We start from the raw sequence: 17,238 nt of genomic DNA, 5'->3' as shown, positions 1-17,238 counted from the left end.
ATCTTGGAGCCGTGAATATTTGGTTTGGCCGTCAACGTGGAAGTATGACCGGGATATCCCCATGATTTTCTGCGCTTGGGGTTACCGTAATAAACCCATTTTTCGTCCCCAGTCACAATGCGATGCAAAAATCCCTTCCGTCTTTGCCTTTCAAGCAACTGTTCACAAGCAAACAAACGCCGTTCAACATCTCTCGGTTTCAACTCGTACGGCATCCAATTTCCTTGCTTCTGAATCATTCCCATATCTTTGAGGCGTTTTGAAATTGCTTGTTGAGTCACTCCCAATGATCGTGCCAATTCTTTTTGAATTTGACTCGAGTCTTCATTAAGTAATGCCTCCAATTCTGCATCTTCGAAAACCTTCTGTCTTCCACCGCTATGCCGGTCTTCGACGTGAAAATCACCGTTCTTGAAGCGTTGAAACCACTCACGACACGTTCTTTCACTAATAGCGGCTTCACCATAAGTATTTGAGAGCATTCGATGAGCCTCAGCCGCAGATTTCTTCATATTGAAGCAGAAAATTAAAACCTCCCGCAAATGACGAGAATTTTGCTCGTAAACTGACATTTTCAATCGAGAATAACTTTATGATGCAGACACAAATCGACTAATGTTTCTATGGGGTTATGTTGACAGATGCCCAAGTTTATTGCATGACGTCTATGATCTATTTATTTCGACCACTATTTACCGCTAAAGCCATCTATAGAAAAACGGCGGAAGCAAAGTTGTACACCTAATATTAAAAATCGAAAAGATTCAAACAACCGCGTATCATCCGGAAAGCAACGGAGTGCTAGAACGATCAACGCTAGCCGAATACCTTCGACATTATATAAATGCCGATCAAACGGATTGGGACGCATGGATTCCCTACGCGATGTTTACGTATAATACAACACCGCACACGGCGACAGGGTTCACACCTTTCGAATTAATTTACAGGCACCGAGCAACATTACCGACGACATTTTCGCAACCGCCTAAGCCCACGTATACATACGATGATTACGCGCAAGAATTAAGAGAAAAATTACGCGCCGCACAGCAAGTTGCAAAGGAGCATCTAAGGAATGAAAAAATAAAAACCAAAGAAAACTATGATAAAAAGACGAAAGAAATTAAACTTAAGATAGGAGAAAAAGTCCTCTTGTACGACAAAACAGTTCGCCGAGGACGATCAGAGAAATTGGACTCCCTATGGACCGGACCCTACACGATAATCGAAAAGAATTCGGAAGTGAACTACACGATAAAAAGGGGAAGGAAAACCATACGCGTCCACATAAACCGACTGAAACCGTTTATTGAAAATTAAAAAGCAGAAGAAAAAAAGAAAAACGCATGAATAAAATAAAAATATAGAATTGATGATAAGGAAAACGAAAAACAAAAATTAAAGAAATTCCTACCTTATCGTCCTCCACGTCCACGTCCAGCATCGTGACCCAGATTTCACTCCCGCATAGCCTGAGGGAGGGCCCGACCACGACCCAGGACGAGGCTCAGGGTTGAGGAAACGACCGCGATTCACAAAACGAGGCGCCGGATCCCAACGAAACTCAAGTCCGCGACCTCGATTGATATGGGGCGGCGGCGCGTCCACAGGCACTTCTGGCACAAACGCAACGTCACGATCGACCACCAAATCTGGAAGACCCAGCAAGTCGACCTCGCGAACAAGCGCGGGCGCCGAGAGTTGGTCGCGAAAAGAACGGGCAAAATGGTCCGACACGTCTGGCACCTCCACTAAAGAATATTGACCCCTAACAGAAGCCTGAGCAGCGCTAAAGAACAGCTCGTGGCAGTTAGGAGCCATAACACCAAAAAAAAAAAAAAAAACCACGGGAAAAAACTTCTGCACAACATTAATCGTATACAACACTTGTAAAGACGACAAGACAACGTCAGAAGACAGACTGAATGGAAGAGCGAATAAATAGCCTGGAAAAGGCTAGGTAAAAACAAAAGTAGCTGCACATGCATCCAGAAAAAAAGGAAATGCACCGCACGATTCTAAGAAAATATTATAATATAATGCAAAGCTTTCTATTACAGGAGTCTTATTGCATGGAATACCTGCAAGGAAACCAAACCCGATACCCAAGGAGAAATAAAAGAATTTAAATATGGACCGGGTATCTATTTCGGAAAAATGGGCAAGATAAACCAAATCGAATCCACATGGAGAATGGTGATAAAACTAGATATCGCCGCAATGGATCATCGACATGAACAATTGAGAAACTATATGGCACAGACGAGAGCTCTATGCTACGATAAACCATTGTAAATAAAAATGAAAGAAACCTGCCACAACCTGCTACAAATAGCAGAAAAGGACAGAGAACAAGCAGAAAAACTGCTGAAACGTCTGAAAATCGCGTACCAAGCACCCGGGAAGACAAAACAAGGGTTAATCGACGGTCTAGGAACGATAGCCAAAACTCTTCGGCACAATGGACGCAGACGACGAAAAAATCATAAATGAGCAATTAAATCTCATGCAAAAAAATCAGCAAACGCTGCAACACGCGATAAAAAATCAGATTAAAATATTAAACGCAACAATTGCACATGTGGATAATGTTGAGAAAATTCTGCAAGAAAATGAAGAACAATTTCTAAATATAATAGAGAAGATGCGACAAATACAAGCAGAAGTCGGCTATGGACAACGAGAAGATCTCGACAAACACTTTATAATATTAAATGCCATAATAAAAGACCTAACAAACGATCTTACGGACATTATCGCGCATCTGACTAACGCGAAAGGAAGAGTAATCGACATAAGACTACTACCTATAGAAAGCATCCTAGAGAACCTCAAGGAAACAGCGTCACAAATACCGCAGGGAACGCACTTCCCATTTCAAATATCCGCAGAAAATTGGAGAATAAACAACAATTAGCGCCTATTACGATAATACAAATATATTTACGATTATAAAGATTCCGCTAATCACATACCCCGAGTATGAAATAATAAAAGCAATCCCACTACTTACGCACAAATATAACAATACATTTATATTTATAGAGGTAAATCAACCAATAATAGCGATAGACGTACATTCTGTCAAAATATAACCGGGACAGAGTCATTCAAACGGCCCGCGTTAATGGTTTCTTAAAAATTTTTTTTTCCTATGTTGGTACAACTGTCATTTATTTTGACGCTGAGTTTGAGCGCGATTTGTCAACTAGTTTGTTGTCAGCAGCCAAAGACATTAGTTAACCTCAAGTGCTATCGGCGATTTTTACTATGGAAAAAATATTCAGCAAAGAGTTTGTTTGAAATTTTGTGTTGCGAACGGAATTTCTTGTTCGGACGCGTTGAAAATGTTGGAGAAAGCCTACGGGGACTCTGTAATATCGAGAACAAGAGCATTTGAGTGGTACAGAGCGTTCAAAGCAGTGATGCCAGAAACAGATCCCGCGGCTCACGGCACAGCAATGGAGGGGATAACGCACGCAAGCGCGAACCGCGTACATGTGCGCTCTGCGCTTCGGCTAGCTTTGGAGAGTAGAGAAGAAGGGAGTGGTGCACTTGGACACAGTATAATTGGACACGGTGCAAATGGACACGTTACAAATGGACACGAGATTTTGCACACGGTTCAATTGGACACAGTGCATTTGGACACAGTAACTTTGGATACAGTAGCTTTTGGACACATAAGAAAATACGCATCGTTTACTTGGACACCGCTCAATTGGACACTGTTCATTTGGACACCGTTCATTTGGACACAGAAAGATGCGCACCGTTCGTTTGGACACCGTTATTTGCCCACCGTTCGTTTGGACATCGTTCATTTGCCCACCGTTCGTTTGGACACCGTTCATTTGCCCACTGTTCGTTTGGACACCGTTCATTTGCCCACCGTTCGTTTGGACACCGTTCATTTGCCCACCGTTCGTTTGGACACCGTTCATTTGCCCACCGTTCGTTTGGACACCGTTCATTTGGACACCAAAATTTGATTTAAATTATACGACGTAATCCACACCAAATTTTTGTTTTAAATAAGAAATAGGTTTGGGTAAGGTTATATCTTCCGGGAGTGGAGCCCCCCCGCAGGGGGGGGCGGAACCCACTGTATCCATGCATGACATCCAAATATGCGAAAGGCTAAACAAAGTGCTAAAAGCAATGTAAAATTAATGACATCAGTATCAGAGATATATAAGTATGAATATATTTTATTTTGACAGATATTATAACCTTCAAATGTATCTCCTTTTCACGATTTCATATTTTACATAGATTTACCAGTATAAAGTGTTATAAGAATACTGATTATATTTTCCCAAAATGATTTTTTATTTCTCTCCATCTGTTACATATTCAAACAAACAGTGCGCATGTTTCTGTGTACAAATGAACGGTGTCCAAACGAACGGTGGGCAAATGAACGGTGTCCAAACGAACGGTGGGCAAATGAACGGTGTCCAAACGAACAGTGGGCAAATGAACGGTGTCCAAACGAACGGTGGGCAAATGAACGGTGTCCAAACGAACGGTGGGCAAATAACGGTGTCCAAATAAACGGTGCGCATCTTTCTGTGTCCAAACAAACGGTGTCCAAATGAACAGTGTCCAATTGAGCGGTGTCCAAGTAAACGATGCGTATTTTCTTATGTGTCCAAAAGCTACTGTATCCAAAATTACTGTGTCCAAATGCACTGTGTCCAATTGAACCGTGTGCACAATCTCGTGTCCATTTGTAACGTGTCCATTTGCACCGTGTCCAATTGTACTGTGTCCAAGTGAAGGCCACTCGTGCACAATCTCGTGTCCATTTGTAACGTGTCCATTTGCACCGTGTCCAATTGTACTGTGTCCAAGTGAAGGCCACTCGTTCACTATCCCGCTCACGCAGTTGCGATTCAAACTCAGTTCGCATCTGCAATCGCTCTTCGCGAAGCTCCCGAATTTCCCGCATTGCAGATTGCAGAGTAATCGCCTCCAACGATGGCCCCGATGTCGCATCTTGAAGCGTCGTCGTAGCACGAACTCTGTTTCGTGTAGAAACTCCCGTTATTGATCCCTGTTGCTCCATTGCCATAGCTCACGCTTTTCTTTTAAAATACACAAAACGGTCCGCCGTATCCCGGACGAGCTCCCAAATTGTTGCGTTCGCGGATCGAAATCGATATTACTCGAATACGCCCGACACAACCGGCACTCGCGTACCGCGATGTAAATAAAGGACACGTATTAAAAATAACGAAAGGAACTTTTTGAGGAAACAATGCATTTTCGTGAAAAATGTTTCATGCAAAAGTTGTAGAGCTCTAAGTGACGTACTATATAATAATATTAGTATGATCTTGAATAGCACCGTCAAGGTCATATAAAAATTACTTTGAATTTTTTAAAAGGGACCCCCCCATTTTTTATTATATATTCTTATAGCTTACCTCGAAGGCTTCCCAAAACATTATAATAAAGTGTTTTTTCATTAAGTACTTTTTGGGTTATTTTATATTTTATTCTGACATATTTTGATATAAAAAATTAAATATCTTGTAGAACATTTAGTTTTCAATAATCTTATCGTAATACTTTTGTGTACAGAACAATGAGACAAATCAATTAGTGCAAAAAAAAAAAATTGTTAAAAAAAATACATTGTAAATAAGTTTCTTAGAAACAATTTTTCTTTTATACTAATTGATTTGTCTCATTATTCTGTACATAAAAATATTACGGTAAGATCATCGAAAACTAAATGTTTTACGAGATATTTAATTTTTTATATCAAATTATGTCAGAATATAATATAAAATAACTCAAAGAGTACTTAATGAAAGAATATTTTATTATAGTGTTTTGGAAAACTCTCGAGGTAAGCCATAAAAATATGTAATGAAAAATTGGGGGTTTTATTTAAAAAATTCAAAGTGATTTTTATATGACCTTGACGTTGCCATTCAAGAATATACTAATATTATTATGTAGTGCGCCATTTAAAACTCTACAACATTTGCATAAAACATTTTTCACGAAAATGCTTTGTTTCCTCAAAAAATTGCTGATACGGGCGCTATGTTACACCCTGTATACAGGGTGAGGCATTTATGTTGAGACACCTAAATATCTAAAAAATAAAGCAAGATAGAAAGGAATGTTTCAGACAAAAGTTGTTCGGTTCTAAGGGGGTCATAAGATGGCGCCATTGGTTTGATCTCTGTGAGTGCTATATAGTTAAATAACTAGACTTCGGGAATTTAATATAAAATATTTAATATTTGAGAACGATGTTTACAGGTTAATGGACAATAAACGAATGAATAAATGTTTCACAATTTGTTGTATGTTTTTAATGTTGTTATGTAAAATGTTTAATCAATAAATGAGATGTGTGAAAATAGTTACAAATGTATTTTATGAAGTTGGTAACAAAATGATCTTGAATTTAGTCGCAGGACTACAACGCCACAGTACTCTCCTCCCAGCGACGTTCTACGTTGCGAATTTAACTTTATTCTTAGGGCCAGAATACGTTTTAAGAGGATGCCGTATTACCGACAGAACGCAAATATTAGTTATTTTGCAAAATCTTTTTGTTGATTATATATATCAACAAATCCTTTTCCATAATTAAAGTATGCATAATAACAGAGTGCGGAGTTCACGATTTCATATGAAAAGTGAAAAAAAAATGAGAAAATTACAGTTTTGTTATCGGCTTCTGCGTCAACATTTACATAATATAACAAATTTGTAATCTACACGTGCCTAATCTGTAGACTCCGCACTTGGCATTTCATCAAAGAGTATAAGTGAACTTAGAGAAGTGAGTTTAGAAGCTTTATAAAAAAGAATAATATTGTAGAGGAGCCGTGCGCAAGATAGAGGACGCAAAATAAACCTAAGATTAAAATTAATAATTCAATATATATTTAAACGTTTCGGTCCATCTTCTGGCCATCTTCAGTATAGATATAAATGTCAAAAGTTGTCCATGACTGAAAATTAACAATGATAAACGATGTGACAATTATTAAAAGAAAGTGGATAAAAACAATATAAGCAATCCGGATAAAAGACGTACGTCACATATAAAAAAGAAAAGGTCAAGAGTCGTCAAATTCGGAATTTAACCTTACGTCCATTATGCGCTCCACATCCTCAAGTGAAGCTTCCTAACGGTTCCAATCATTAGAAGAGATGCAACAAAGATGCATTTGATCTGGGAAAATTATTACCGTTGTTATGTAAAAATTAACCTTTAAATGAAGGAGGCACTCACCATGAGGACGCGAAAGCACAAAACGAGACAAAATAACCGTACATGTCAATTGTTAAAACACGACTAACTGTCGACAACTATGTTCAAGATAAAAATTAGAATTAATAACAAAAATAGTCTAACATTCCAACAGATTCTCCAATATCGGTAAATAAGCTTGATCAAGGTTGTCTGTGTCGCTCTGTAAATTTAAACTATTTGACTGCTTTTTTATATGTATCATCTCTGATAACAATCGTCTAATCAAAATCGGCTCCTCATCCAAGATCTCAACATTATCCCAATCAAATTCATGATTAGATAACCTGTGATCAGTAATCACTGAGTGCTGTGTGGTATTTCTATTAATATGCCTCTTATGTTCACAAATTCTTGTTTTTAAAAGTCTGCCAGTTTGACCTACATAAGACGCATCGCAGTCTAAACATGAGATTTTGTAAACTACGTTGTTATGTAGTTCTTTTGGTAATGCATCTTTATGCACCTAAATAAATTTGCTGAGTTTGTTTATTCCGGTATATGATATTTTTGTGCCTAAATTTTTTGTGGCTTTTTTAAACAATTCAGAGATTAAAGGAATGTAAAGGATATTAAAATAAGATGTTTTTTCTTTGTTATTAGTATCCATATTGAGCGAGGAATTGTTGTTATTACTCGATGTTTTTGATATGAGAAAATGCAAACGTTCTCTCACTACCTGGAATATGAGAGGGAGTGGATATCCGTTATTAAGAAGGATATTGATCAGTAGCTCTAAGTTTTTTTGTTGAGATCTCGGATGGGAAAGCGAAAAAGCTCTGTCCGTTAACTCGATGATTGTACCCTTCTTCTGACAGAGGGTGTTGCGATCCGAAATTGAGGTACTTCCCCGAGAACGTAGGCTTGTGATACCAGTCGAACTCAATGAGACTATCCTTTATAATAATAGTGATATCTAAAAAATTTAAACGGTTGTCAACACCCTCCTCCATTGTAAATTGCAATCTCGGGTGGAAAGAGTTGAAAGTATTTAATACGAAATTCATTTCAGAGCAGGGAACCGCTAACACGATATCGTCAACACAGCGAAAGTGAAATGGGAGGGCAGATGGGAAGGTCGCAACTGCCCTGTTCTCCAGGCCTTGTAGGACCATATCGGCAATGATAGGTGACAATGGTGAGCCCATGGGTGTGCCAAAAGTTTGTTGGAAACAAGAATTATTAAAAGAAAGACAGAAAGACAGCTTTTTTCACGGATACGGGCATTGCGACACACACTTCCTGGAAACGAAGCGCGAAGGCTCGCCGGACGATTCCCGGAATTGGCGGCAAAAGAATGAGATAGAGAACGAGCTTCAGATCGTCGCGAGCGTCGCGCAGTACGTAGGCTGTGTTCCGAAATTCATCGCTAGTACTGAAAATCTGTAACATGCATAATATGACCTGGAGATTTCCAGTACTGGTGATGAATTTTAGAACACGACCATAGTTAATTTTTCGACATATTCCGGTTACAAAACTTTGAGAGAAAATTTCGAGTTTATGCTTTTAGATTGTCTCAAGCGCATTTAATTATAGAGACTAAAACAAAAATTATGGCATAATTTACTCACCAATTTACGTATCTGTTGCATATATGTATATCTGTTGTTTCGTCGATGCCGATTTCTATCTGTTTCAAAATTGAATATGAAGATTCTTTACGTCTTTACTCACACGGATAAATCGCGTAATACATGCTTGATTACGTTTGCACGCGCCAATTTATATGATTTAATATTACACTTTCGAAGCGTGTTTATTTTTGCATACACATACGCGTATTCGAAGAAATGCGGAAAAAAATGTTAGTGATTTTTGGAGCACCGCGAAGAAATCATTAGTAATAATATTTCATTTTTGATATTTTTTTGATATTCGTGACTAATTATGCTTCATTTGATTGACAAGTTGTCACTAATTATTATCACATTAGAGAAAGATAAACGTTTATCTTATTTAATTACGCCATTAATATCGTTATTTTCCGATACTTTATTCAACATGTCCACGCTCGCTTCCGGTAGCAGAGGGAAAAGAGATTAAAACATTGTGCGTTTATATCTGGGATTTCAGTTCGAGACACGAGGATATAGACAATATATACAAAGACAGCTTTTTTCACGGATACGGGCATCGCGACACACACTTCCTGGAAACGAAGCGCGAAGGCTCGCCGGACGATTCCCGGAATTGGCGGCAAAAGAATGAGATAGAGAACGAGCTTCAGATCGTCGCGAGCGTCGCGCAGTACGTAGGCTGTGTTCCGAAATTCATCGCTAGTACTGAAAATCTGTAACATGCATAATATGAACTAGAGATTTCCAGTACCAGCGGTGAATTTTAGAACACGGTCATAGTTGATTTTAATTCAAATTTAATTCACCAATTAGTTACGTACTTATCGTATACGTATTGTATTTGCTGTTTCGTCCATGTTCGATTCCGATTTGTTTCAAAATTTTGTGAAAATACTTTACTTACATGGGGATAAATGGCGTAAAACACGTTTGATTACGTTTGCGCGCGCAAATTTATGTAATTTCATACAATTTAATACACTTTCGTAGCGTGTTTATTTTCGCGTACACATTCGCGTATTCGAAGGAATGCGGAAGAGAAGATTAGTGATTTTTAGCCCGAATCGCGAAAGAATCGCTAGTAATATTTTACTTTTGATATTTTTAATATTTGTAACTATTTATATTCGTCATCGATTGATATAAGAGTATTTATATTAATTACTATTATATTAGAAAAAAAGAAACATTTACCTCATTCAATTACTTTATTCATTAATATCGTTAATTTTTTCCGATACTTTATTCAACATGTCCACGCTCGCTTCCTGTAGCAGAGGGAAAAGAGATTAAAACATTGTGCGTTTATATCTGGGATTTCAGTTCGAGACACGAGAATATAGACAATATATAGAAAGACAGCTTTTTTCACGGATACGCATATCGCGAAATACGCGATTCCTGGAAACGAAACGCGAAGGCTCGCCGGACGATTCTCGGAATCGGCGGGAGAAGGAGGGGGGATGGGAAGCGAGCTTTATGTCGTTGCGAGCGTCGTGAAGTACGTAGTTCATTTTCGGCCGTGTATCGGGACGGGAGATCGTCGCTCTTATATCGAGATTAATTGTCTCGTCAAGATAGCGATCTTTATTCGATCGTCGCGCGAATCGCCATTAGCTACCTCGAACGTCTCCTTCGACGAACATCCCGGGATCCCGGCCATTGGCTCGTGAATTATTCACATTCTTCGAGACGCGTATTTTGAAGGTCGCGTAGGGGTTATGCGAGCATCCCGAATATCAAAATGGCGATTCCGTCGATCGTCAAAATAGCAATCGCGTGTACGCGAGTTTCGACAGTGCCGAGAAAGAGAAAGCATCGGACAGAAATGGAGAGACGTCGAAAAAAAAGTATCGAAGGATCTTTACGCTACGCGCTAAGTACGTTGCAAGTGCTCTGTTAAAAGTAATATCGCACGATTGAAATGTAAAGCGATGCCGGGAGAAAGTATCCCAAATCGGTCTATATATATATATTTTTTTTTTTTCTTACAACGATTACACGCGTATCGGGAAATGTCGAAAAGTATCACGTGTCGAACTTTAAATATCGCGACGCTCGCGAGTGATAATAGCGATTAATAGTGATCTTCTATTTCACATTCGCTCCGTAAACTCTGTACATATACGCGATTCCACGTAATAAGAAAATTTACGGAACTGAAAGAAAGGGCTTTCCATCCGATTGTTCAGCGCGGAGGCCAGACGTGTCGCTTCTTAGATGAGAAGCTAAAGTGATTCCCTGGAATAAATGTCTCTACCTACTTGGGTCTCCAGATATAGCCTATCCTCGTATAAATAATATAAGATTTTGATTATTACCCCCATCTTTAACTCTTTTACTTTTAAGAAATTTTATTAATGAAGGTACAGGAACAGGATGAACAATTTATCCCCCTCTAGCATCCAATATTTTTTATAATGGCCCTTCTGTAGATTTAACTATTTTTTCCCTACATATTGCTGGTATATCTTCAATTATAGGAGCAATTAATTTTATTTCAACAATTATTAATATGCATCATAAAAACATTTCTATTGATAAAATTCCCCTATTAGTATGATCAATTTTAATCACCGCAATTTTACTTCTATTATCTTTACCTGTCCTAGCAGGAGCAATCACTATATTATTAACAGATCGAAACATTAATACTTCATTTTTTGATCCTTCAGGAGGGGGAGACCCTATTCTTTATCAACACTTATTTTGATTCTTTGGCCATCCTGAAGTTTATATCTTAATTCTTCCTGGATTCGGATTAATTTCTCACATTATTATAAATGAAAGAGGGAAAAAAGAAACTTTTGGAACACTAGGTATAATTTATGCCCTTATAGCTATTGGATTCCTAGGCTTTGTTGTTTGAGCACACCATATATTTACAATTGGACTAGACGTATCTACGTCTCGTGCGATAAGCTCGTGTATCTACACGAGCTTATTTTACTTCAGCAACCATAATTATTGCTATCCCTACCGGCATTAAAATTTTTAGATGAATTACAACCTTGCATGGAACAAAAATAAATAATAATCCATCACTTTGATGAACTATCGGATTTATTTTTTTATTTAGGAGGACTAACTGGGGTAATACTTTCTAATTCATCAATTGATATTGTTCTTCATGACACATACTACGTAGTCGCACATTTCCATTATGTTCTTTCAATAGGAGCCGTATTCGCAATCATAGCAAGTTTCATCCACTGATTCCCTTTAATAACTGGTTTATCCTTAAATAATTTTATACTAAATATTCAATTTATTTCTATATTTATTGGTGTAAATTTAACTTTTTTTCCTCAACATTTTTTAGATTTAAGAGGAATACCTCGACGCTACTCAGAATATCCAGATAATTATCTTTCTTGAAATATTTTATCATCAATAGGATCCTTTATTTCTATTATTAGATTAATTTTTCTAATATTTATTATTTGAGAATCATTATCATCTAAACGAATAATTATAAATTTATTCTTCTTAAATTCTTCATTAGAATGATTAAATTCATACCCACCAATAAATCATAGATACGCTGAAATTCCATCTATCTAATTAAATTTATAAAATTTTTAATATGGCAGATTAAGTGCAATGGATTTAAATTCCATAAATAAAGTTTTATTCTTTTATTAAAAATTAATACATGACTTTTAACTTTACAAAATTCTAATTCCCCCACATACGATATAATAATTTTATTCCATGATTTTACCATAATAATTTTAATCTTTATTACTTTATTAATTCTTCTTATTCTACTAATTTTAATATTTAATAAATTTACCAATCGATTCTTACTTCAAGGAAATATAATTGAATTAATCTGAACTAAGGTAAATGGCTATAATTTCGTCATGCTAACGGTGTACATGCATTATGATCTCAAAATATTATATTTAGGTTGTTTTTCCTATGGAGGGAATTATTTAACGGGTAAAACGAATCTATCAAACTTTAGAAAATGTATCAAATGTATAAACTATTGATAATTATAACAAAAAAGTAGTTTTTTCGAACCTCTATTTTGTACCTAATTTCGTCAAAAAAAACGGTATCGTTTTTAACTTCGTCACTCCGTGTACGTAATTTCGTCATAGAATATTGTGTAGTTTTCAACTTCGTCACTACTCGTACGTAATTCCGTCAATTGGACTAGGGCGTTTAAATATGGGGTGTATAAAAGAAGATTAATTTTATCACAAATAATGACTCTTTATTAATCAGTCTTGTTTAAATACTTACTCACAAATAACAGAATTTCTTTTCTTACATCTATTATCACATGTTATTTAAGTATCATTAATTTTTTTCTTATATCTATTATCACCGTTATTTAAGTATCATTAATTTTTTTCTTACATCTATTATCACCGTTATTTAAATATCATTAATCAATGTTTACGGAATAGATCCCTCTATTATTCAAGAGCATGGGTGGCAAGATTTTTTTTCAATTTCTTCTCTTTCGTAGACTAGAATATCATCCTTATCAGGCCATTTCCATCTATTCTGTATACCCATACCACCCATTGCCATTGTTTTTATTTTAAACTTTGGTCCTTCTTCAATATCGAGTACCAGGCCTGGGAATTTCTCACCCTCATAGAGAATTACTACATAATCACCTTTGATTATTTCTGTAGTATTCGCATTAGTCATACTATTTTTGGCATTTTTATCTTCATTTCTATTTGAATTTTTCTTACCCTTACCTTTCGATTTTGATTTAGATAGTTTTTCATCCTTTTCCTTTTTGAGTTTTATTTGATATGCCATAAACTCATCAGCAATAGCTACTGATGAAGTTATCTTCCGTCTAACTTTTCCAGATTTGGTTGTTGAAACTGGGGTGTCTGGCCAAAAAATCGCATTTTTGAACGGAGATGGAAATATTTTTTTCTGAGTAATCGGTGTTTGTTTATCAAAATTTTCGAGGTTGTTGGCATTTTCATCTCATTGTTCTGTTAGATTGGAGATCGGTGAGTTATCAAATTGTCGGAAAATCTGTGAAGTATCTGCACAGCTTGATTTTGGTATTGAAATCACAACTGAACCATCTGCATTTATGTCCAAGTCGATTACACCGTTCGCAGCGAAATTCTCATCAAGTTCAAGGGCGGAAAAATTTATATTTGCCTCGAGTGTTGTGTTATGCTCTTGTTGATTATTTTCTGAAATAATCATATTTTGAAGTGATGAGTCAGGTATTTTTTTTCTAATATCTAACCAAAAATTAAAAAGACCCTCATCTTTCGTTTGGCCATTCCATTGATCTTTTTCACATCTCTTGAACTCTTTTAATCTTTCGACTCCTATCGTACTTTCAATGACCGACAGAATTGAGCGAATATCTTCTTCATTTTTTTTCTTGGCTCTGATTCTTCACTTTCTGTTTTTTCTGAATCATCGGCTGTAGTTTTTAATAGTTTTTCAAAAGGCACTGCATTCACATCGAATGGGTATAATCCACAGATCCTGAAGCCATTGCGTATCGTTTCTGGTTTAGCTGCTCTTTGCAAACATTCGTTAACTAAACCTGAAAAATCCTCCCTTTTCAGGCGTTCACCGTTATTATTGATCCGCCATTCACGAATTATTTTTTTCCACTCGTTCTTAAGGGGATAAAACAAAGATACATCCATAGGCTGCAGAAGATGCGTTGCATTTGGTATCAAGCCGATTAAAATAATGCCCTTTTCTCTGCAAAATGTACTTAGATGCAAAGAAAAATGAGATGAGTGCCCATCAAGGAACATGACAACAGGAAATTCGATGTTATTTAATTGCAAATATGGATAAAAAATATTTGTTATGTATTCATAAAATGTCTCGCATGTCATCCAACCTGAGTCGGTTCTCCGTATTCCCCAATTTTTGGGCATTTTCGCAACAATATTCTGTGGCATGCGTTTGTATGGGAACAGAGTTAATGGTGGCATTAAACATCCAGTAGCTGATGCTCCAATAAGATCTGTCAGGCATTCCTTTTCGTCATTAATTATTCTACTACAATATAAATCTGTTTAGATCCTTTTTTGGCGAGAATGAATTTATCTTTTGGACAAAGGTAAAAAGCTGTCTCATCGCAATTGAAAATGCGATTGGAACAAGTTAAAATCTGTTTCAGATCACCATATTCTTCAAAAAAGTTCTTGATTTTTGCATGCCAAGTTCGAACTTCTTCTTCACTTATGTTTGCTCTAGCCGTCGACAAATATTGAGGTACTCTTTTGGATATTTCTTTGTGGCGATTTAAAAAACCTTCATACCATCGGTGCCCTGGAATTCCATCCTTGAAACAATTGATTCGTCCATTCTCTGCCATGTATTTGGAAACACTGTACAAGAATTGGTCTTTTGTTACTGGAAATCCTTGCTTTCTCAGTTCGACTATCCAATTGATAAAAACTTTTTCCTCATCTTGTCTCAATATAGTAGGAGCTCCGACTGATCGTTGATGTCGTCCAAATTTTTTATCTTGAAGCGTAGTTCTGGGAATGCCAAATGCTTTCGAAGCGCTGCTTACGGACATCTCTTCGCTAATTTGTTGTAAAGCTAGTTTCATCGTTTGGTCATTATAATTAATGTTTTGTTTGGGTTTCTTTTTGATTTGGGACTTCTTCCCTTTCTCCATCTTCAAAACTATAAAAATGAGATACAGGCATAAATAGAAAAATAAACGTAGCAATTGAGTTGATTAAATTTATTATAATAAAAACAATTTAATTATTTGTTATATTAAATAAAATGAAAAGTGCATGGCGAAATAGTCCAGTCTATTTAACACTGTCAGTATCTATTTTTGCCGAGTGACGAAATAAGAGACAAGTATTATTTATATGTTGGATATAATATCGTCATTCAATATTATTTCTTTTCCACATAAATAAGGAGGACAAACAATAATTGTTGGTAGTATTCAAGGATAGAATAAGTGAACGCTGGAGTGAAATGACGTTTGTTTTTTTTTTCTTAGACTTTTATTAATAAAATGTATTTGACGAAGTTATATCCACCCGAGTAAAAACCACAATGTATCTAATTTCGTCATACCGAATTGACATTTCAAAAATTGAAGATTACTTTAATAAACGCAAGATAATTCTATGACGAAATTTAATCTTGGTATTGTAAACTCTATTAGGGTCTTTAAAAAAATTATTGTAAAAAATCAAATTATTTTTTACACATGTAAAAACTTACAATCACTCCGTAAGCATTCTCAGTTAATTTCATCAGTGTGACGAAATAAGAGACACGAGGCAATTTAAGGACACATAATTTCGTCATCCATTTTATTTAAACAAATAATGTAAAAGCTCGAATAAAAATTTTTTCTATATTTTATTCAAACTTGATTTATGTATAATCATGAACAGAAAACTGAATTTACTTGCCAATCGAAATCTAAAATCTTAAGACACGTCCGCTCGTCGCTAGGTCTTGTGCGTGACTGTCGCTACTCAGTGGCGCTTGTGGCGACTCCGCGTTAGGATAAACGTATATATCCTTATTTTTTATGCGTCTTTCGGTTCAAAATTTCCGTATTGAGACGATGAAAAGTATTCAAATCGTTTCAAATCGGGAAATATAGTCGATATGCGCGAGATTGCTTAATTTATTTAATTTTAAGAAGGCCTGACGAAATTATATCCGCTGACGAAGTTATAGCCATTTACCTTATCGTTCCAATATTAATTTTAATTTTTATTGCTATACCATCAATTAAAATTTTATATTTAACAGATGAAATATATTCAAGAAAAATTACTATTAAAGCTATTAGCCATCAGTGATACTGAAGATATGAATATTCTGATTTCTTAGAAATTAAATTTGACTCGTTTATAATTCCTACTAACGAACTTAAACTTAATGAATTCAATTTATTAGAAGTTGATAATCGCTGCGTTATTCCCTTTAACTACCCTATTCGTTTACTAACAACCTCTATAGATGTAATTCACTCATGAACTATCCCATCATTAGGAATCAAAATAGATTCAACCCCCGGACGTTTAAATCAATCTCTATTAATCATAAATCGACCAGGATTATTTTTTGGTCAATGCTCTGAAATTTGTGGTATAAATCATAGATTTATGCCAATTGTAATTGAATCAACTAATTTTAATTATTTCAAAAATTGACTAATACATTTAATTTATAATAATTTATAAAATTTATTATCAAAAAATTTTATATTCATTAAATGACTGAATTTGTAAGTTTTGATTTTTTAAATCAATTATAATAGATTAACATCTATTTTTAATGAAAGAATTAGTTTAATTTTCAACAACATTAAATTGTCAATTTAAAAATATTTTATATAAAATATTCTTTTATTCCTCACAT

At 35.8% G+C, this 17,238-nt stretch overlaps 1 protein-coding gene and 1 pseudogene across 1 annotated transcript; one reads left to right on the top strand and one right to left on the bottom strand.

Annotated features, from left to right (window-relative positions):
• Positions 1-7,388: 7,388 nt before the first annotated feature.
• On the bottom strand, positions 7,389-8,436 carry LOC138943856 (uncharacterized). Its single transcript, XM_070314786.1, has 2 exons — positions 8,093-8,436; positions 7,389-7,575 (listed from the first exon to the last, which is right to left on the bottom strand). Exons 1-2 carry the CDS (start codon positions 8,434-8,436, stop codon positions 7,389-7,391), a joined length of 531 nt encoding a protein of 176 aa, XP_070170887.1.
• Positions 8,435-17,030, top strand: LOC138943865 (cytochrome c oxidase subunit 2-like; annotated as a pseudogene).
• Positions 17,031-17,238: the final 208 nt, after the last annotated feature.

The sequence above is a fragment of the Polyergus mexicanus genome, unplaced genomic scaffold (genome assembly GCF_030449975.1).
Source record: "Polyergus mexicanus isolate NDT 795.1 unplaced genomic scaffold, iyPolMexi1.0 SCAF_48, whole genome shotgun sequence".
Taxonomy (NCBI): Eukaryota; Metazoa; Arthropoda; class Insecta; order Hymenoptera; family Formicidae; genus Polyergus; species Polyergus mexicanus.
Note: the sequence above shows the minus strand (reverse complement) of the source record. Positions and strands in the feature narration are given on the sequence as shown.

What these genes read in the sequence shown, in the direction of transcription:
- LOC138943856 (XM_070314786.1), bottom strand. Translation starts at nt 8,436, where the DNA reads ATGGGCTCACCATTGTCACCTATCATTGCCGATATGGTCCTACAAGGC. An exon ending in CACCCTCTGTCAGAAGAAGG is followed by an intron (nt 7,576 to 8,092) that starts GTACAATCATCG and finishes TACTGATCACAG; the next exon opens with GTTATCTAATCATGAATTTG.